This window comes from Saccostrea echinata, unplaced genomic scaffold (assembly GCF_033153115.1).
Source record: "Saccostrea echinata isolate AGI-Se365-2 ecotype Australia unplaced genomic scaffold, CSIRO_AGI_Sech_v1 ptg000001l, whole genome shotgun sequence".
NCBI classification, from domain to species: domain Eukaryota; kingdom Metazoa; phylum Mollusca; class Bivalvia; order Ostreida; family Ostreidae; genus Saccostrea; species Saccostrea echinata.
Genome location: NW_026889750.1, coordinates 36,770,122 through 36,793,774, shown reverse-complemented (window position 1 = coordinate 36,793,774; position 23,653 = coordinate 36,770,122). Strand labels below are relative to the sequence as shown.

Genomic DNA, 23,653 nt, shown 5'->3' with positions numbered 1-23,653 from the left:
CACTTGGATTTAAAACTTTGCAACAAGAAACAATAAATAGAATTATGTATCTTAATGTAGTCTACTTCTGTGCCAAATTAAATTGAAATCAAACGAAAACTGTAGGAGGAGTAGCTTTTTGAAAGTATTTCACAGAAATTTCTATTTTTAGTAACCATGACAACACCATTCACTGAAATCAAAAACCAAAATACATATTATGTATCTTAGTGTATTCTTATTGTGTGCCAAATTAGACTGTAATCAGACCAAAACTGTAGGAGAGGTAACGTTTTAAAGGAATTTCACAGAAATTTCTATTTTTAGTAACCATGGCAACACCATTCATCGAAATCAAAAACCGATGCACTAAATTATGTATCTTAGTGTAGTCTACTTGTGTGCCAAGTTATACTGAAATCAGACCAAAACTGTAGGAGGAGTAGCGTTTTATAGGAATTTCACAGAAAATTCTATTTTTAGTAACCATGACGACACCGTTCATTGAAATCAAAAACCGATGCACTAAATTATGTATCTTAGTGTAGTCTACTTGTGTGCCAAGTTATATTGAAATCAGACCAAAACTGTAGGAGGAGTAGCGTTTTATAAGAATTTCACAGAAATTTCTATTTTTAGTAACCATGGCAACACCGTTCATCCAAATCAAAAACCGATGCACTAATTTATGTATCTTAGTGTAGTCTACTTGTGTGCCAAGTTATATTGAAATCAGACCAAAACTGTAGGAGGAGTAGCGTTTTGAAAAATTGTTTACAGACAGACGGACAGACAGACAGACAGACAGATAGACGGACGACAGACACCTTACTATCGCATAAGCTCTTCTGGTCTCTGACCAGTAGAGCTAAAAATGGGATTAATTGCTACATAGTGGTGTAACCATGAAAACAACGTATCAGTGGTTTATAGCGATAGTTTTTTGCTGATTTAGAAATTTAGTTACCATTCAATCAAGAAACATATTATTTGACTTATAGCTTGAATTGTACTTATAGAACTAAAGTTGAATATCATATATTGATAAAGTTTGATGAAGAGAATAGCACTGTTGCTATGGCTACCAAGAAGAGAAATTGTTCAGATTTGTTGATTTTATAGTAATATCATGCATCCAATTAGAGATTGTGTGGTACTACCTAGTCAGAAATTGAAAGTCAGGTTAATTACTCATAATATCGGTCAAATGTTTAGGGAATCTACATGTACAGACAAGGGTACGAATCCAAGGTAGCAAAATATTTCTCAAGTTTTTAAACATGTTTTTCCTATAATTTCAATAGCAACGCTCTATTTTAAAACTTAAATTTAAATATTTTGAACTGTTGAAATTTGGACCATACCATTGCCTTTAAAAATTGATCACCAGTAACTTTAAAAAAATGGGATCAGATTAAAACACAGAGTAAATTTGCTCTAGAGTCGCGGAGTAAGGAGTTGATCCTTATATACATGTACGTCGCGGGTTCGAATCCCACTGTGGGACGTGGAGACCGGTCCTTCGGGTGATACCGTATAAACCGAGGTCCGTGTCGCAGTAGGTGCTGGCACGAAAAAGATCCCTCACTGCTCAATGGTGGCGTCTCCATATGAGTGAAAAATTCTCGAAAGTGTTAGTCCCTGTGGTGTGTGTCTTTCGTCTGCCATGTGAGTGATCCCGGCTTAACCCCATCATGTAACAATATAATTTACCGGAATACATATATCCAATAATGAATGAGTTTTAATGGCCATTTTGTTGGTGATCTTTGTTAATTACAGTCGGGATCTCTCGAGGACAGAAGACAATCTTGCGTGGCACAATTTATTATATGATACATTATTATCTATAAAGCTTTGTCAAAAATAGATGATCAGTTTTATTTATTTATATTTACAACATTCTACTAAGTGCGAAGAGGTATGTGAGTATGTCTAATATATTTACATGTACATTGTATTACATTGTACATCTTAGCGCAAGAGCTTCAAATACAGTGTATACATGTATAAACCTTCTTAATTACACGATTCTCTGTCTTTGTTTTGAACATATTTTATTGATTAACTCAAAAGGATTGGAAACAAGTTCTAAAATAACTTACTATTTCCTCTCCTTATATAATACAATATGTCATGCAAATTAAAGAAAAATAATATAAATGATACAACTAAAATTTAACATATCAACTAAGAAAATCTACACGTTTCGTCAATAAATTTATGAACAGCAGCAAAAATACTGTTATTTATCTGTAAAGGCAAATTTTCATCACCACGTTAGTAATAGTTTTAAATATAATAGAGACGATTCTCTCATATTTGTCATGCCGTAAATTTTGAATTTACTAGGGGGAGGTAAATGCAAAATTTACAACATGACATGTTGTAAATTTTGCATTCCTAGTAAATTCAAAATGTACATCATGACACATTGATTACAGTAATAACTTTATTAATTTAAACATAAAAGTTTTATACTAATAATACTTTTTACAAGCCTTCAAGAGTTGTCGCCATGTCTCAAAATAAATGTACATGTATGGTAAAACTAGAAGATGTGTCATTATACCCCCCCCCCCAAAAAAAAAAACAAATAAATAACCTCACCCCCCCCCCCCCCAAAATACAAGAAAAAAACATACAAAAACAAGAGACAACAAACAAAAAACAACAATAACAACAACAAAAGCGTATTTTTCACCATAACTAAGGTCCCTATGGTGAACTATTGCTACCTGTTCTTGTTCGTCGCCGTCCGTCGTGCGTCAGTTGTAAACTTTTGAACGCTTGCATCTTCTCTTTTACCACCAAAACCGATTTCAACCAATTATGGTATACATGTATAGCATCTTTGGATTGAAAGGAACAAGATTGTGAATTTCATGTCTAAAGAACCCCAACACGGGACCTAAGGATTGGGCTAAATACCATCACCATAAATGCAATCTTCAACATTTTTCTTTACTCCTGGACATCAAGCAGTGGAACTGTTAGCATTATCAAAATAAGCAATGAGCTCTCTACCACACTTGTGAAATTCATAGCCCCACGTCAGGGGTTCTTATGTTAAGGTGGGGCTCTATTGATCATGGAGAGAAAATTCTTAAATTTTTGAAAAATCTACTTTCAAAATTGTGAAATTTATGGACCCTAGACCAGAGATTCCGGTGTTACGCCTGGGCTCATTTGATCATACAGCGAAAATGCTTTGCATGTTTGAAAATCTTCTTCTCTGTTCTTGGGTATTTAACATACAAGGTAAGTTCATCGTTATGTGATCCCTCAACCCAATTTGTGAATTTCAACTCCCTGGGTCTGGGGTTCTGGTGTTAAGGCGGGGTCCCATTGTCTATATTTTGAAAATCCATTAATTCTTTAAAAATTTCCTTCGCTATAACTCTTCTTTGAATGAACAGGCCAAGTAGAGGGTTGTAAGGAATAAGGGTGTTTCTACCAGGCTTATGAAATTCATGACCCTAAGTCAGGGGTCTGGTGCTAGGGATGGCTCGATTGATTTTGCTGTTTGATAGAATTTATCCCCCTTTGATTATTTACTTATAAATAAATAACTTTAAATTATATTTGATAGGTCACTCGAATAAAAGAATAATACAGGACTTTTTATTATATAGAAAAAAAAATATCGTAATATACTTGTTAATGGTCACGTAGACTTGTAAAAAATTAAAATAAATAAATATTAGACAAAAAATACCTTATATGTATATGTACTTTTAAATGTTCTCTTTAAACTGATCAGGAGAGGTCAAGCTACAGTGCAATGATTATACCCAGTGTACCAGAGTAGTTTTTATGCTAATGTTTAAGATATGTAGTTAATGACATAGTAAGTAGTGGGAAAATATTTGTAGATTACATTCAAGGGAGTTTTTGGCCTTGATTCCCTACCATTTCACTGCTGTTACATTGCCTTCTTCTATATAATTATATTATGTCATACCCATGGAACTTTGTAAATACTTTTAACTTGCCCGATGGCAATTAAGGTATTCATTCATAGTCATGTTCAATTAAATAATCATTTGGACACTGATATGAGGACCATATATAATGCCCCTCCCCCTCCAAATCATCATGAATGGAATAAAATATTTTAGAATTAAATTTTTCTCTTATTTATGTTAGCAAGATATCTTCCACTATCAATATTATATAATTCTATGGATCCTTTACAAGGTTCGGTCTCTTGTTTGAATTTGGGCATGCAGTTTTCTTTATGTTTATTTGTCGTTGTTGTTGGTTTTTGTTTTGTTTACATGTATACAATATTTTGTTTATTCGTTTTTGTTTGTAAACTTTGTTTGTTTGTTTGTTTTTGTTTGTTTGTTTGTGTTTTGTTTTGCTTGTTTTGTATTTTTATGTGTATATATGTACGTTACATTGTATGTACATGTATGTATGCATGTTTCTTTCTTTCTTTGATGCTTGTCAAGTATTTTCCAGCTGCAACCGACCCTTTTACTTGAAAAATGAACTTGTCTTCAAACCGATGAGTTTGGAAGACGTGAAATGTGCAAAATATTTTTCCTCATTTTTTCCTATGAATTTTATTTTTAGGACGAAGAAAATTTCGCATAGTGTTTTCAGTCAGTCATCTCTCGTTTTTATGACCCATGGACTCGTTTAATATATATATATATATATATATATATATATATATATATATATATATATATATATATATATATATATATATATATATATATATATATATATATATATATATATATATATATATATATGATCTTCAAAATGAAGAGTACGTGAGTACGTTCAAATAGATCCACATAAATTAGAGTCAATATTTGATACTAAAATAAAAAAAAAATTATTATTATGTATCATTAAAAACGATTTTAAGGATATATTTGGAAGTTTTCAATGTATGCAATATATACACATTACGTTATGATACATCACATACTTAAGCGTTCTTGATCTTGCATAATTTGATCCTTATCAAATACTTTGAGTCGCTACATATAAAGAATACAGATATTTCGTGACGAGCCATGGGATTTCATTTGCTGGTACACTGTAAAACATAACACACATATATATAAAATATCTCAGAATGTGTATACCAAATTCTTAAATATCGTTATCGGCTGATGCAGAAATTTTTAAATTTTCACTTCAATCAATATGAGGTCGAAGAAATTTACATCGGGCTCGGAGTTTGCAATTCGAAACAAAAACACACCTCTCACGCAATATGGATCGACAAAGAGATGACCTTGCCGAAGAAATGGAACATTTTCGTTCTATTAATGAAAAATCCGTAGATGATATTTCTCTGGCGTTTTTTTACAAACCTCACACCTTAACTTTGTTGTCTGTGTGTGTTTTAGGACTTCTATATTCAGCTTTCACTAGGTAGGTATCGTGTGTCGACTGCTCGCACACGTTGTTTACCTTTTTACACGTGACTCTTTGCTGTTTTATGATAATTTTTATTACTTTTAATTCACAAGAATAAAAATTTGAAAAGGGGCATGCACATACTTTTAGTAAAAGATCCTAGAAACTGATTTTCACAAAACGCTGAATGAACATGTAATTGTTACGTAAGACTCTATGTTTAAAGTCACATTGATCAAAGCTCACCATGTTTCATAATTTCGTGCTATATAAATATGGATTAAACTTTCATTTTGACATAAATAACTCTAGGATAAGTTTCATTTAATAGAATATATCCATAGATTTATTGGCTTTCATCATCTTCCTGTAAAAACCTCTTCACTAAATTGTCCTTGTTGAATTAAGGCTTGGAGGATCAGTTGGTTAACTTAGGTAGGAATGAATGACTGGGGTAAAATCCACAAGATGTTACCAGATGGCTTTAAGGAAGGATTTTATTTCTTAATACAGTTTGTGGAAGAAACTTTGTAAACCAGCACATAATAAAATTAAAATATCTGATATAATTCTCTTAAAGGGTCTGTGGATTCATGGTTGTATTTGTCAAATAACTGTGTAGGTATATAATATTATGGATCAAATAATTTTCTTTGTATTTAAAATTATTGTAAAACATGTCCACTGAAAAGTACATGTATTTTAATATAAGTAACACACATTACATTTGTTGACATGTATATATATATTGTACAGCTAGTGCACTAGTTGCAGCTTGTTTCAGCCTATAATTAATTTATATAGAAATTATTTCAATTAAATTATAATCAGTGGCAAGAACAATTATTATACCTTATCAGTACAATGTTACATACATGCATAATGCACAAAGCACATGAGTGTTATAAGTTGAACTATAATTTGTATTTTTCTTGGTGAGTCATAGTATCATAAAACTATGAGAAAAAGGTGTTGGCTAACTTTAGGGCCCTATTGATAATTACAAGCATTGTGTTAACTGCCACTAGAAGTGTCCACTGGGATTTTCAATGGCACTCTGATGAGTCCTTCATTGATTGTCTTGAATATTTCAGGAATGATGATGATAAAGACAACAATCTATGGATTGGCCTGTGCTGGATCATCTTCTTCTTTATTGTTGTCAGTGTGCTTGCTTTTCCAAATGGTAAGACTCATACATAACCTTTATGATGGGAATAAAAGTCTGGATTTTTGTGATATCTTCATACAGTTTACATCATTTATCTCATGTCAATAGCCACACCACAACTTACACTGAGCACTATTTATAACATGCATACTAGTATCAACCCTCGTGTTATGCTCTTTATCATAACATCTTGAAGTTTTGAAATTCACAAACATGTACAAGCATTTGAGTACTGATACACTTTAAAGTCAGTTTATGTATAATCATGCATGCATGCTTGGAGTATGTCCAGCTCTTTGTTTAGCTCTATATTTCATCTCTTGGGGATGTCAGATAGTAATACAAATATGAGTGGACTAAATTTTGAATATGCTGTTTAACAATTTGAATAAAGTTAAATACAACTTTAAGGAAACATATGCATGATACTTTTATTGTAAAAGGAAATAATGCTAAAAATTATCAGTCTGCGTTTGAGGAGAATAAAAAAGTATATTTATCCCATTGTACAGTACCTTGTCTGTTAGTGTAATCATTAAAAATCCCAACCATGTAAAATACATGTAACGTGCAGATTGTTCTGCACCGGCCATTACATTAATTTGTCTTAATTATTATCAGAGACAAGTTTGTAGTAGATCGCTTGCTTAAGATGTTTTTCTTGGAAATGATATTTCTAAAAATTAAGGCAAAGAAATTGATTCACAGATGCCACAAGTTATTAGTGATTGAAGAGAGTAAGTACCTATGATTAGTATAGTTAACTTTTCCTTTCTGGCAGAAATACTTGTACCACCCTACTACTTTCCTGTAGTAATCTTGCTACTGTCTTAGGAAACATTAATCATGGATTTGCCATAAATATGTATTGACTAAAAATTCATGTACATTGTATGATATGCAGAAGTTTAGCAAAATTTACTGTAGTAATGTAGACTTTGATTATGAACATTAGCTAAGACATATGCTTGTACATTTATAAAGTAAAAAATTCTAAAGAACATTTTTTGAGGTTTGATTTTGAATTTGATAACATATGTAAAAAGACATTGAAGTAAATATAAGCTATTCTATAGTGGAACTTCTGTAGTTAAGTGTTTAAACAAAATCCATAAAAAGTATTAAAACAGTTGTCAGAAATGAAAAAAATGTTGAGAACATAAAATTATTTCAATCAAGAAATGAATTGTTGCTCTAAAAAATGCTGAATGGGCCTTGCAGAACTATATCATAATTACAAGAATAAAACTGACATCAATTAACCCACAGCATTTTAGTTATGCAAGAAAATATATGCAATTAGCATATGTTTAACATACAAAATAAAACCACAGTTATCTAACATTCAGAGAATAAACAACATCTCAGAATAACTAAAAAAACAGAAAAAAATGTTTGCTCAAAATCTGGAGCATATTGGTCTGAAATGAATAATTAAAGACACCCCCCTCCCTCAAGTAAATAAATTGATATTGTCACAGTGATAGACACAAGGTCTTCTCAAATGTCTTAGGGTAATATATTGTGTAGAAATTATGTTTAATTGATCTTCTCAGATGCATCCAACAATTATAAGTACATACGCATCAAAATGATCTTTCTTACTACAGTAAAACTTGTTATAAGGGTCTCATTTACACAAAAATCTTGTTTATGAAGAAGCTATATACAATTATATATTGCTACAGGAAGTGGAATTTATGTTTCACAGTAAATTCATTCTTATTCAAAATTTATTGTGATCAAAGTTTATGCAGAGGGCATGACATAAACGGCAGATCAGTAACATCTACGGTAATTCATGTTTTCATGTACAACTAAATTACCAGGAAATTGAATGCTAGTACATCTGACATGTATACACTTGTGCTGTTATCCAGTCATTATGTTCTACTATTTATAAGTAAAATATTCCCCCCTTTTACAGGAAATTCTTAATAAGGCCAAAAAAAATAATAGTCTTGTTTCCTGCTACCAGCCTGAAAAAAATAGGGTAGGTAGGTAGGAAAATTTTTTTATTTTATATTTTTATTTTATTTTTTTCTGACAGCATTTTTTGGATATGAACTAATACAAGATAAAATTAAACATGTCACAGGTCAACATTGTCTTTTAAAATTGAATTTCATGTCTTTTATGCACAACTCAAGTGGTATTTTATGAAAGTCCATATTTAAAACAAGAATTTCATGAAATGCTTGTTTTGTGTTAACACGGAAACCGATTACAGTGACAGAACGATGAAATTCCAGAAATTCCCGATTTTTTTTCTCCCAAAACGTGAAAAAAACTTTAGGGTCAGGTGCAAAAAAATAGGGTAGGTCGGGTAGCAGGAAACAAGACTATTATTTTTTTGGCCTAATAATGATAATAATAATAAAAAACATTTGCACAATTTATAAGGAGCTTCCTCATTGATGTAAAGAACACTCTTATACAGACACAGGGAAGCAAGTATGAAAGGGACATGAAATGTAGATATTCTGAACAATATAATTTCAGAAAATTTTACTTTTATAAGCCTTTTTTACATATACCAATATTGTCTCTAAAGATAAAAAAAGATCACCCTTTTCCACATCCAGAGAAATTGTTTTTTCCCTAATGGTAAATAAAATAATATGTACTTTACTTTATACATAACATTATGTATACATGACTGTATATAATTTATGTGTACTAGGATATATATACAGTTAAACTTTGGCATCTCAAACACTGATATCTCGGATACCATGGATATATCAAACTGATTTGGAAGTCCCAACAACTTATTTTTTAAGGATTTTGCCCTTGAAATCTCTAATTCTTGGATATCTCAAAGTTTTTTCTTGTTCCCGTTGAGTTCGAGATAATGATGTTTGACTGTATATACTTATTAAGATGAGCATGCACACCAGCCCTATGCCTTTTCATATTATTTTTAGATCTTTTTCATTTTAATACAGTATCCTTAGAGTGTTTAAAATTTTGATTGAGGAATTAATAATAATAATATTAACTATACAATTACTGCTTTTTTGTAGGACCCTTTACCCGCCCTCATCCAGGGATATGGAGAATAGTATTTGGTAATAATTCTGTTTAAATATTTTTGCAAATTAATATACATTTAAACTTGTACATCACTCAAGATTATTAATAAATGACTTTAATTGTCCTATCTGGATGATTATTTTTAAATTTTACAACCAAAAATTTTGAGAATTTGATACAATAGTCTTGGGCTTTGTGTACAACAGGACTTTAATTATGATGATAAAGACCAAAGATTATGTTTTTCATGCCCCGCCATGAATGTGGCCAGCCGCCTAGGCATAAAGCGTTTGTCATGTCTGCTTTCTGTCCTTCTGTCCGTCCTTCCATCATACTTTGCGTTTAGCTTAGTTTCAAAGAAAGTATTCAAGATATTTTTATCAAACTTCATATGCTGATACATATTGATGAGAGCCATTGAACTGCATCAACATTTTTTGGCTTTGACCTTTCCTTTGACCTTGACCACCACTTATCAAAAATTTGCATTTAGCTCAGTTTTAAAGAAACTATTCATAGTATTTAATATTTTATCAAACTTCATATGCTGATGCATATTGATGACAGCTATTCAACTGCATCAACATTTTTTGGCTTTGACCTTTCCTTTGACCTTGACCACCACTTATCAAAAATTTGCATTTAGCTCAGTTTTAAAGAAACTATTCATAGTATTTAATATTTTATCAAACTTCATATGCTGATGCATATTGATGACAGCTATTCAACTGCATCAACATTTTTTGGCCTTGACCTTTCTTTTGACCTTGACCACCACTTATCAAAAATGTGTGTTTAGGTAAGTTTTAAAGAAACTATTTAGGATTTTTTTTTATTAAACCTCATATGCTGATACATATTGATGACAGCTATTCAACTTCTTCAACATTTTTTGACCTTGACCTTTCCTGTTACCTTGACCTCACTTTTTAAAAATCTGTGTTCAGCTCAGTTTCAAAGAAAATCATTCAAGAGCCCCAGGCATTCATGTTCTTTGGACATTTTTTTAGTTTTTTCTTAATTCTTAACATGATTTTTTTTTTTTTGAAAAATATTTGTACTAAATCCCACAACTCAATTCCTCTAATTTATTTTAATCAGGATGAAATACATGTAAATTTTAAGATCTACTGGATAAAATGTAAAAAAAAAAATTGTCATAGTCTTGAGGTCTTTTGTGAAATGGGTTGTGAATCATTTGAAGCCTTTCGTAAAAGTTTGCTATGATTTTTTGTTATAGGACTGAGTGTATTGTACTTCATGGTGTTAGTTTTTCTGCTGTTTCAAAATCGTCGAGATGTTCGTTTAATGATAGAATGGATTTTCCCGGACTTAAAGGGTGTGGCTCCTGAAGATAAGGTAAGGGAAGCTTATAGGTTAGTAGTCCTTTCTCTATTTGCTTGACTGTCTTGTCGTTTTTTATGTTTTTACATTCATATATAGCCTGAAAAGTTGTTATGTTGATGTATACGTAATACATAGTCGAATCATGTGAATCAGGATTAATTCCAGAAATGTTTGATTTTGTAATTTGAGTGGTTATGAGAATAAAATCACAGTATTGATAGATTTTATTTGGCATTTAAGTTGATATAAATGCCAGAGGGGGGCTGAGATAAACAGAAATAGAACAACAGTTCCAATCAATTAGATATCTTTATTGAAGCCTCAGTATTATGACACATAGTACTGTACATCTTAACTTAATGTTATATGACCTATAATCACATAGCTTTTTCACTGGTAACATGAAACCAACCAATAAGATGAGTTAATTCTGTTCTGAGGGGTATATTTTCTAAGGAAAAAAAATGTAATATTAAGAGTGACTATTATGAGAAGAAAAAAAATTGGTCATTATTACATGTTTTAGGTTATTATAGCTATATATATCAAATCCAAGATTACATTGTTAGTATTTATTATCATGCCACAAAAGGTAAAGAATATTATAATGATATAAGTAAATATTTTTTTTTTAAGGTGAACATGGTAACTTTTATTTGAAGTTTTGAAATGTTCAAATAAATTAAATGGATATGTTAGGTAATTATCCACAGTTCAATATTTTTCAGTTTAATTGATAGTTATACTTATATATTTGAATTGCAAAACTTATTTTGATACTATAATAGAGAGCCATTTCAATATTCCAGTCTATTATAATGCATGCCTTTAAAAAAAAAGAAGATTTTTAAACAAATGGGGCAATGTGGGTTATTTCCATGTAACATCAGTGTCTATAAGCAATCAATGAACCTTCATTAATCTTAACATTGCTTTGATATCATAAAACTGGATATCTAAAAGGGAGAACTGTAAAATAGCAGACATGCAGATACAAACATATCACTGGCAGTGTTGGGTTTCAGCAGCCTCTTTATGCCTGTATTGATTTAGCTTCCAAATGTCTGACAGAAAAAGCAAACGGCCCAACATCTTGCAAGAATGAAATCAATAAATTAATGCAGGATACTGTCAGTCTAGAAGAGAGTCTGCTGATTCAGCAAGAGACTTTGAAATGAAAATAAAAACAATTTGATTTCTTTCATTGTTTCATATAAACATATATGTTTCATATAAAACCAAATAAGGTAATTAATTCAAAAAATCTAGATAGAATGCCACAAGTAATAGATAACTATATAGCATTAAGAGTTACTTTTCAATTGTTGTGCATGGAACATGATACGTGACTTAATATCGTGTATGATAATACAGGTATGGAAAAAATATGATTAAGTAAGATTATAATAATGGGTGGTGGAAATGACAGTTATGGGCAGTTTGAGTGATTAACATAGAACCTGGTTCCACTTTACATAATTTGGCATTATATAATCTCACTATTCTTCCAAACCCTACCTGTACATGTAGATAAGACAGATTGATGGATATCAGTGTAGCTGAATGCTTTAAGTTCATGTTCTCTGACACTACAACACAAAACATAGCATTGATGAAGAGTTACACTGTTACTAAATGTGACTAACAGGAGTTATGTCCCTTGTGATACAGAGTTTTGATATCACAGAAATTAGTCTTAGGAATGAAAATTGTTTCATGTAGAACAGTCTTTGTGAATTAACTATATTGTGTAAATGAGCCCCGCTCTCTGTGCTTTTGAGTTTTATTTCAGTACATGTATTTGATACTTGGACCTTTTGATGAGTACTGTAAAATTCCCAGATATAAGCAAGGAATTTATTATCATGCAATGTTGAGGAAAGCACCGCTTGCTATATATCCTTATATTGCTGAAATCTAGTTTGTAAAAGGACTTGATCAAAAGAACACTCCCAAATTCATATTCTTGCAATTTAGTGTCTACAAGTCATTTTGCGATGTGAAGTACTTGCAGAAAATAAAGAACCTACAGTACTCAATTAACTGGTTACTCATTGACAACCCTATTTGAAAGTCCTTGTAACAAATGGATATCTAGCAAGCATACTAAAGGACATTGTAGTATTGACCTAGAAATACCTTCTCTACTTAAGTTATAAATTCTTGTCCACCTGGAACTAGAATTTTTAGGCAAGTTATGGAGCTGGTTGATAATTATGATCAGGTGACTCTCAAGACCAATGGACCTGCCATTTGTAACCATCTATTTATGGCAACCATTAGGTGAATTAGGGTAGTAAGGATTGCTAATATTACATCCTATTGTGTTAGAATGATAGACAGCTTCTAAAATTATTCACTCATACAGTTTCTCAAGTATCATCTCTGTACATAACTGTAAGTCCCTGTGATCCTTCTCTGAGCCATGATATATTGTTTACTGTTGTTAAATCTCACACAATAATTTTTTACATCAGTTTTGATACTGCTGGACCAGCCATCACCAGTCTTGATTAATGATATGTAAATATAAGTAACATCTCTGGATGTACATGTACAAGAAACCAGTCTGATAAACTTCAAAGTCACTGTCCCCTGTGAGCCTCGAGGGAACAAACAGTTCTTATAAAATTATATTTTATACAATCTTTGAAAAGGAAATTTACTCTTTCCGAAAAATTCATTTTTTTGTGCAAAATTCTGTAGTAACAAGTCATCAATAAGTAATGATTCCGTATTTCACTAATCTATGAATTGTCACTTATAAAATAATTATGAAGTTTTTTTATGTGTATATATAGGAGTATGCAGTGAATTGTTGGAAGATGGACTGGGCCCGTTTGTACAGCATGATAGACTGTTTCGCTGCAGCCCATTTGTTAGGCTGGTTCTTCAAGGCTTTGTTGATTCGTCATCATGGCATTCTATGGACCATCAGCATCACATGGGAAATTACTGAGGTATATATATATATGTATATTGATATATATATCAACAGGTTAATCTTTATTCATATCATACACCAAAATTTAAGAGATTTTAATTACATTTTTAAACAGTTTTTACCAAATTATGTGTAAACTGAATTCATATATATATGAGGAAACATTTCACACATCCTTTGATTGTAATGAAAATGCTGTTCAATTTCATGGCCAATCTTTAAAGCCTTATTATGTTGTGTTGGATTCTTAAGTCCCTAATTACTAAATTATTCAAAAATCTGAAATATGTTCTGCACATATCACCTTTATTCCTTTAGAAAAATTGGCATTCATATATTTTTTTTTCATAACAAAATGTTTCTAAATATACAGTTACATGGTGTGTCTGCATTAATTTCTTCATACAATTATATAACTTGTTCCAAAAATTCTGACACTTTCGTGACAAGCAGTTTTAATTAAATGAACTTATTTTCAGCAACAGCTCTACAAATTTAGAATTCATCTAATTTATGGTATAACTTTTTGAAAAAAAGTCACATGTTTTTGAAGGATTATTTCAGTCTTATCCAAAAAATGTTAAATATTTTATACCAGGTGGAGCATGATTGTAAAGAGTAAGCTTGAGGATAGCTTCAAAATATACAGGTTAATATAGTACGGGGGCCATCTTGGGTACCATGATAAATCATTCAAACATTGTTTATAGGGTGTTTAATGTCAATCTTCGTTACCAAGTGTAACCATATTAGCTTATGATTGGCTAGAAGGTGGCCTTGAAATCATTGTGTGTTGTAAGCTTGATGTATGGATGTCACTTTGCCAGGCTCCTTAATTAATCATTCAGTTACGTGAGCACTGTCCACTCCATGACTGCATAGGGAGAGAAAGAGATGGTGGTCATAAGTTTCCTTTTCAAGTTATGTTGTACACACTAAGAGTGGTGCTATAAGGTGTTAGATTCTTCCGTATAGGAGTCAAGTGATGATCTAACACAGTTAAAAAAATATCATAGCTGGCATGCTGTGTGGTTTTAGTAAAAGATTTCTCTTCTATAATGTCTTATCCTCTGTGTCCTGATCTTGTCTCCTGTCCTCCTATATCTTAATCCCTAAAGTGTGTGGATTTTTGTGAGCACAACTTGTTCCTGGCTTACTAACTGCATAAAAATTCACTGCATGTTATTTGAAAAAGAACAAAACAAAACAACAAAAAATAACCAACTTTGATGCAGATTAATTTTTTTTGGCTCACCTGAGCTGTAAGCTCAAGTGAGCTTATCTAATCACCTGTTGTGAGGCATCCATCTGTCTAGCTGTGTGTTCATCTGTAAACTTTTCATATTTTCTGTATCTTCTCAAGAATCACTGGCAATTATAACCAAAGCTGGCATAAAGCATCATTTGGTAAAAGGGATTCTATATACTGGTAGTTTAAATGAAGTGCCAAGCCCCATTCCAAGGGAAGATAATCATGAAAAGGTAAAAAAAAAAAAAAAGGATGGCTGATTTAAAAATTTTCTCAAGAACCATTAAGCCAGAAAAGATGACTTATGTGAAAGCTTCCTGGGGTAGTATACAATTCATGGCTCCTGGGATAGGATGGGAACACAATAGGGGATCAACAAGAAAAGATGAAATTTATGTGAAAGCTTTCGGACATGTGAAGATTCAAATCATGCCCCCCCCCCCCCCCCCCCCCCCCCCCCCGATTTTATGAGATGTGTGGATACATTTTTTTTTCACATTATGTACCCCAGGTTAGGGTTGGCAAAGGTTGGGATTACATTTTACATGATGCATGTATCCAGGAAAAGAATTTTCTTCTCCATAGATGCAAGGCCATTTTAGTCATATGGATAATGATCGAAGTATCACCAAATTTTGAGGATTCAGAGATCCATAGAGTTAGAGTGGGGTCAAAATGTGGGGTCACAATTTTTCATTGGAATGTAAAAGTCTTCTTAAAATCTCCTGGAGAGGAACAGGGCTAGAATTACTCAGGTAAGCATTGTGGCCCATGGGCCTGGGCCTCTTGTTCACATTTACATTATAGTCCAAACAAAAGTTCTTGTGTCAAAAATAAGCTTTTCATAACATATAAAAGAAAGCGAGAATTATTTAATTAAACTAAAAGCATAATTATCTAGTCATATTTTGATTAAATTGTATTTTTGTTAATTACAATCAGTTACATGAAATAAACTAGGCCCATGTGTATACATCATTGTATACATCTTTAATGTCATAAATTTAAATATTTCTAGATACAGAATTTTAGTGATAAGCTGTAGTAATTCTTTTTTAGATGGCATTTTCCCACTTGCTGCCTAACTTTGCCGAGTGTTGGTGGGATGCATGGGTCCTGGATGTTCTCATCTGTAATGGTCTCGGAATCTGGCTGGGGATGTATGTCTGTCGTAAACTAGAAATGCGTAATTACCACTGGGAGAGCATCAAGTGAGATTTACTTCTCAGATTCTTAAGTAAAAGATTAAAAATTACATAAAAGAGTTTTTTAAAAAAGTAGAACTTGCAAAATGAAGAACATTTTAATTTGCAGGCCTCTTTACTTTTATGATTTCTTTGTATTTTTTATGGATTTACAAGTAAAAATTTAACACAAATAAGGAAATGGCCAACTCTGGATTAATTCAAATACAAATTACATTTCTTAGTCTGTATTCCAATAAAATCTGAATATTAGAATTTAGAATTTCTAGAATTTTTTGTTGTGTGTTTTATTGTTGTTATTATCAAGCACACTTTAAATGATCACATCTAGAATACATTGTGATGGTGGTTTATCTATTATTGATAATGGATAGCTGTTAAGTGTAATGGTGTGGCATTTCTCTTAATCACTTGATGGGACATTGTCAGATATATAAATTTTCCTGAGAAAGGTCAAATCTTACTCAAAATTAATCTGAAATATTGAGAAACAACAAAAGGAGTAAAGAGGTCTGAATTTTGAATTTCTGTTGTTTTATTTTGAAAATGGTTTTTCAAAATCCAGACATTTGTCACGATAAGGAAAAATTTAGGCATCAAACAGACAATGTCATTTTTATCAAGTGCTAATTTTCACATCTCGTAAAGAAAAACATGTATGCATATAACTCAAATATGAAAACTTCAGGTCTTATAAATAACCCACATAATCTAATATTACAATTCCTGTATAGGAGTGTACAGATAAGGGTTCATAGTCTCTCTCTCTCTCTCCTCTACAATTTGAATACTTCTTGATGATTGATGGTATACTAGACATGTAAATTCTTCATCAATCAGTCCTGATTAAATTAAATGATTATAAGAGTATATGGTGTGACAGACATGTATGACATTTAAAATCATTTTGGGAAATTAATCAGACAAATTAGATCAACATATGCAGGTGAAGAGGTACCTTTATTCAATTTGTTGTTTAAGAAGGTTTAGAAAGAAATCTCTTACAGGTAAATAACAAATTATAGATGTTTTCAAAAATGAATGAATTTTATTCTTTTAGTTATAAACACACATAAAGGAAGACACTGTATTACACAATATACTGGAGGATTTAATGGCTGGTATGTTGTACATGTACCAGAAATATGAAATGTATAAATGGAGCAAAACTCTTGTTTTTTTTTTTTTTTTTTTTTTTTTTAAAGCAGTGTTTCAAACATTAAACAATTATGAGAATATGACAAGAATTAATATTTTCAGTGCAGGCATACCTTTTTCTTTTTTAAGTTTTAAAATCTGGGCAAAATATTGAAACATTTTATAAACCTTGAAAAAAAAAAGCATTGGAGTATTGGATTCTGCAGAATATGTATTGATTTTGCACATATCTCTTGATTTACATAATTAAAATAGAAGACAGGAGTGAGTATGTACTAGAACAGGACCATTTAGGGCTAAACTGGGCCTTATTTTTATATTTAACTTATGTGGTTTCCAATAAATTCCCTCTTGATTAAGGTGAAGCCATACTTGTTTGACATCATATTGTAAACCTGAATTGCTACTACTGTTCACAGTTTATACTTTCTTCCCAAAATTAGATATATTTTCCAAATTGCTTTTGAGATTTTAATGTAATATTCTTCCCAAAATGATATTTAAAAAGACTGCTTTTAAGATAAGGGTGGAAAAAAAACCTAGCTTGATGTTTTAGAATTGTGCAGAGGTATGTGTACCTGATAATGCCATTTCTATCTGTGTGCTTTATTGTCTTGGTAGGCTTAGTCATTGGCAAGACTTGATCGACATAATTACTAGATGTACTCTAATTCTCCTAAATATCCTATCAATTTTTATTTCTGATAATTTTACCAGAGACATCCACTCAACAACTGGGAAGATCAGGAGAGCTGTGCTGCAGTTTACACCTGTCAGGTAAGATCCTGTAAAGTGCAGGTCTGTCACTTAGGGAATCCATCATAATATTACATTGATTTATGCTTATGTACTTCAATTTAATGCAGCAACAGGATCCTGTTTTTTTTTTTCATTACCTTCATATGTTGAAAGTATTTAAAAACTGCAGAATGTCCATGCATGTTTTGTTAAAGTGCAAATTAAAATTTTTTGAAATTGGTTTTAATTACTTAATTAGCATAATCATTATTCCAGTTGGAAAGTTATTTTCAAATTTACGATGTATTGTTGTCATGACTTGAAAATACACATGTATCAGCATTAAAGTTCACTTTTTCTTTATTTTCAGTTGGTATAATGTACGTTGGTTGGACCCCCACTCCTCCACTATGAGGGTGGTAGCTGTGTCTCTCCTTATCATTGTGTGGCAGTTATCAGAACTCAACACATTCTTCCTTAAACAAATCTTTGAGATTCCTCCTTCTCATCAGATCAATGTGTGGAGACTGGTTCTCATTAGCTTGATCTCAGCCCCCTCAATCAGGTATTTTCTAGCTAGACTTGTCATTGTTTACTTTCTTTGGTCTTTCTTTAAATGATGATTCTTTATATAAAATATTGAATTACTGGTGGAAACTGTAGATTCCTAAATATATACATGGAATTTATTATTTATATCATATTTTCATGAGAAGCACCACTCAAAAATTACTTTTATTTTTATATTGCTGAAATACATGTAAAAATTTGATCAACAGTACATTAATGAATTCATGTTCTCACGATTTGACATCTACAAGTCTTCTGTGAAATTAATTACTGAGGTTTAATAAGGAATCTACACTGAATTATGTGTCTTATACGAATGTGGCATTTAGCCTTCCCACTATCAAAAGCCATCTCTATAATACTCAGGTTTTATTGTTTGGATTGCTATGGTTTATTCTGAACACCCACAAACTTGTACATGCTTTTGTGTTTATTTACAGACAGTACTATGTATATGTGACAGACACCCAGTGTAGAAGGGTAGGAACACAGTGCTGGATATTCATGTAAGTTGCTTCTGTCTATGGATCTTTCAAAAATAATGTTTTAAATTTCATGCCATGAAAAATGAAAAGAAAAATCAGTTATAAGTTTAAGTTGAAACTGTGTAATTTCATTTGAATGGACTGATTGCATTATTTATGCATGTCTAAGTAATTAAAGAGCATGGACAAATCACTTTTTTATACCACTTGACACTTTTGTGTCATTTACTTTTTAGATGTAAAGGTTTCTAAAGGTCAACATGACAAAATAATACCTAGCTTTAATTGTGAGCTTAAATTAGATCTTCATTCAGCAACATTCATCTAATGCCAGATATTTATGTTTCAGCATTGTGACATTCACTGAAGCATTCATTTGTGTCAAGTTTGGGCTGGAACTGTTTAAAAAGACAGAAGTGTCCTATATAGTTATGTGGCTAACTATTCAGGTACAATATGAATAATCTGAATATTACACAGTAAAACTTGTCTAATCCAGCCACCACTGGTTCCAAAGAAATTGGCCGGATTAGACAACATTCCGGATTAGACAACATTTTAAACAACTGAAATTACTGAAAGGGACTTTTAAGTTTACATCGTATTAGGCAAGATTTCGGAATACACAACATCCGGATTAGACAAGTTTCACTGTACTTATACTTATATATGACTTTCATAAGATCATTTAGCCACCAGAGAAGGACAGTGCTAAGGGGTATTGTTCTTCGAAGTCAGTTAAATGATCATATTAATCAAAGTCAGCTCCTGAATTCTAGAGATTTTGTAGGATAAAAATGAGGTCTACATAGTAGACATTCTTACATTTTCTCAATGAAAGTATGATTTACGCTTACCTTGGGTGCACCCCCCCCCCTCCCCCCCCAAAATCCACCACTGCACAGGCCCATACAAATCGGTATCAATTATAAAGCTTATTTGCTTTTCAGTGAGTTGTGAATTATCCCTTAAACCTAAATTTCTAAGATTTGAGTCCCCCTCCAACTTTATCCTTTATCATATTATTATAAGATTTGGACTGATTTAACAACCCCATTATACATGTATATACCTGATAACATGTGTATTCTTACATTCACCTTCAGTACATGTATCTCAAACACCAATATGTCCAACACTAGGGCTATATTGAAGAGGGTTGGTGGTTACAATTTTTATGAATTCAATTTCTTTTACTATATTAAACAGAATTATTAGATAAACCAATTAATGTTGTACCCTGTTTTACAGTTTGTCGGAAGTATTGTCTGCGTGTACCTCTGTGCTATTTATGCCAGGAACTGGAAATGGACGGTAAGATTCAATTTAGCATACACGTTAACCTACTGTGATGAAAAAGAGGAAGATTCAAACCTCAAAAGTAGTAGCATTGCATGCAGTGTTCTTACACTTCCAATCTGGGATATGTCAAAGTATATGGCCTCTAATGACCACTGTAATAATTAAGATTAATATCAACTGTAATGAATTACCAGGTAAACAAAATCACCACGTATATAAATTATGCAAAGAAATATCTTTCATGCTCATCACAATAGCTTTTAGTGGCTGCTTAGCCTTTTGAAGAGTGATGTTTGTGGGTTATAACCTGGAAGAAATTATTGTCATTGTTTTGTTCATTTAGTTGCCAAATAGAGCAAATGATGTCATGAGACTATTTGAATCTAAAACTAGATTGTAATTCTTTAAACAAGATTTGTATTTCTTGTGATGTCTGAAAGCAAAAGTAGAGTTGCAAAAAATTAAAAATAAATGCTGATTCCCTTTTTTACTTTTATGAATGAAGTCAAAAGTTTTCATCCAGATTCTAAACCACAATCTCCCTTTTTCTTGGGAACGTTGACAAAATTTATCAAAGCAATGTTATCACAGAGAATGTATGCACCCTGTTGTTGCCAAATGCCACCTTGAAATTCATCTAAACATCGGAATGACAAAAGCATTTTTATGTGCCAAGTAAACACAGGGTAACTTAAAAACCAACAAGATTTTATAACTGAGTGGCTTTCAAAATGGCTATCCAAGTGAACCAAAAAATGGAGTTTGTAGAAAAGCAGATTTTTAAACAAAAGCAGTAGACAGAGGATAGAATAAAAAAGCATAAAGTGTTAGAGTTAATATGTGTGAATTTTGAAAAACTGATACAACTGTACAATTGCTTGAAAAAATCCCCCATGTTTGTTTAGCTCTAAAGAATGTAACCCTATACTTGAATATTGTGCATAAGATTAAAATGTTACTTTGCCTGCATGATAATTTGTTAATTGTCTGTTTGTTTGTTTGTTGTCCTATATGTATGTTATGATTTCACATTTTTTCTCAAAAATGAGTATGTATTAACATTTGTTTCTTATTACTCAAGGATAAAAGCATGTGATTAAAAAGTGACATAAAGATTAAGCACTTCATGCAATCAGTTGAAGTTTCAGGTAATCACAATAGTGTATTGATTATCTAATATACAGGGATAGTAATGTTGTTTTGGATGGGGTGTCCAAAATGGAACACGAAAATAAATGAGGGGATTAATTCCAAAAATAATTGTGAAGAGTAAGACAAGTTTAAAAATATGATATTAATTTATCTATTGTAGACTCTAGAGGATGGATTTTTTATGACTGAAGCAGATAAAGAAGCAGAGAGATTGGCCAGTAAGACATCCAACCAGACAGACAATAACAGTGTGTCTATATCAAAAAATGGTACTCATCCAGCAGGCAGACTAAATGGATTTTCTTCTAGTCATTCTCCATACAATCTACGTCACAGAAATAATAAGGAAGTCAGAAATGGACACTTCCACTAAAGGGGGATAATCCACCAGTTTTTTTTTGTTCAAGATTATTGATATTTTAACAGACAGTGATGACTCAGGTCCTTCTTTTGTTTTTTTTCTTGAGTCTCTATGAGTGAACTTATATTTGTTTCCTTTTGACTTCTTGATTAAATGAGATATGTTCAATTATGTTTTTGATTTGCCATATGTGTAAAACATAACTTTCGAAGTCTTTTAAAAACTTTGATTTTTTTGAAGATTTTAATTTTTTTTCGGATTTGTATTGATTTTTCTGTCATGATGATAGTTGCTGTGAATAAGAACTCATTAGGTGCTGATGTGTGCAGGATCTTTTCAAGAGACATCTTGTTAAGTGTGATTTTCTAGTCATTTATGTATTGTATTACTCACACATTGTGTATATGATAATCATTTTTATGATGGGACATAACTGTGACTGGCAAGTTAAGTCATATTTATAACAGCCATGGAATATGTCAACCATTTGTATGGAACAATCTTCTATCAAGTATTGATATGTAGTATGTGTTATTTATTTGTATTTGAAGTATTATTTTCTATACAATACTACATTAGTATTGACATAGTTGTGAATTTAAGATATCAAAATGATAACCTCTTTAGTGATTAACTAATATTTGTAGTTATCTGAGACTGGATGTGTGTAAATTATTTGTTCAATTTGAATCTTTGATGTGTTCATGATGTTTTGACACCTCTTTGTATAGTTATATACATGATTTTTCACCATTTTTATTTCTTATAAAAGATGTATTACATTATGGCCAGTATTTCAGTCTGAAAGATTTTTAAATATAGTCAATTTTAAAATCTGGTCAAGTTTATGTACATTTTGCAAGTTTTACAACCAGCTGGGTATTTCATGAATTTTCATATGAGTTTCATAAGAGTTTCACATTTAATTCACATGATCGTTTACTTTAGTATCTCTTAAGTGATTTTTTCACATGAAACCTATAGAATATTTTTTAAGATGTTAATTTTGTTCTCTTTTCATTTGAAGTACATGTTAAATACGTTTGTAATACAATGTTCAAATTAAAAAAAAGAAAATGACAGCACCAAGGAAAAATCCTGTAAATTGTTTAGATACTCTGTATATATAATAGATATCATCTGACAAATGATTCTTACTTGTTTTTATAAAATGTATGAAAAGTTACCTTTTTTTTAAATGGCAATTGTACCAAATGAGTGATAGCTTTAATAATTATCTATTTGTAAAATATCAGTCTGTTTTGGACTGTTTCACAATGTTTGTCTTTAAATTTTTGATGTTTTAAGATCTCACAAGTTATAAAAGATCTGCCCTAACCTGCTGATATACTTCTTCTACTATTTCTTTTATAGAAAGCTGTGTGATTGATTTTTGTTGTGATACACTGACATGCGAAATGATGAGGATGATTTTACATATGATTTTATATAAGACTTTGTCATTATCTGTCATAATACTCTTCTAGTCACATACTCACTGAGTGTGCTGCTTAAATTGTCACAATGTTGGAAACAAACACTTAACAGTTTAGAACTGGAAGTTGAGTCCT

At 31.5% G+C, this 23,653-nt stretch overlaps 2 protein-coding genes across 3 annotated transcripts in view; both read left to right on the top strand.

Annotated features, from left to right (window-relative positions):
• LOC133190840 (sialin-like) overlaps positions 1-23,653 on the top strand; it is a 142,318-nt gene that overhangs the window by 16,871 nt on the left and 101,794 nt on the right. The gene's annotated exons all lie outside the window — the stretch shown is intronic.
• On the top strand, positions 5,173-22,277 carry LOC133190771 (phosphatidylserine synthase 1-like). Of its 2 annotated transcripts, none has more exons than XM_061326469.1 (12): positions 5,173-5,379; positions 6,459-6,550; positions 9,562-9,606; positions 10,812-10,930; positions 13,720-13,878; positions 16,171-16,322; positions 18,192-18,251; positions 18,583-18,777; positions 19,223-19,288; positions 19,617-19,716; positions 20,519-20,581; positions 21,651-21,717. In XM_061326469.1, exons 1-12 carry the CDS (start codon positions 5,219-5,221, stop codon positions 21,663-21,665), a joined length of 1,227 nt encoding a protein of 408 aa, XP_061182453.1. In that variant the 5' UTR covers positions 5,173-5,218; the 3' UTR covers positions 21,666-21,717. The 2 variants fall into 2 exon arrangements, with proteins under 2 accessions (XP_061182453.1, XP_061182447.1); XM_061326463.1 differs by lacking the exon at positions 21,651-21,717 and adding an exon at positions 21,882-22,277 and having other exon boundaries at positions 5,174-5,379.

What these genes read in the sequence shown, in the direction of transcription:
- LOC133190771 (XM_061326463.1), top strand. Translation starts at nt 5,219, where the DNA reads ATGGATCGACAAAGAGATGACCTTGCCGAAGAAATGGAACATTTTCGT. An exon ending in ACACAGTGCTGGATATTCAT is followed by an intron (nt 19,289 to 19,616) that starts GTAAGTTGCTTC and finishes TTTATGTTTCAG; the next exon opens with CATTGTGACATTCACTGAAG. An exon ending in CCAGGAACTGGAAATGGACG is followed by an intron (nt 20,582 to 21,881) that starts GTAAGATTCAAT and finishes TATCTATTGTAG; the next exon opens with ACTCTAGAGGATGGATTTTT.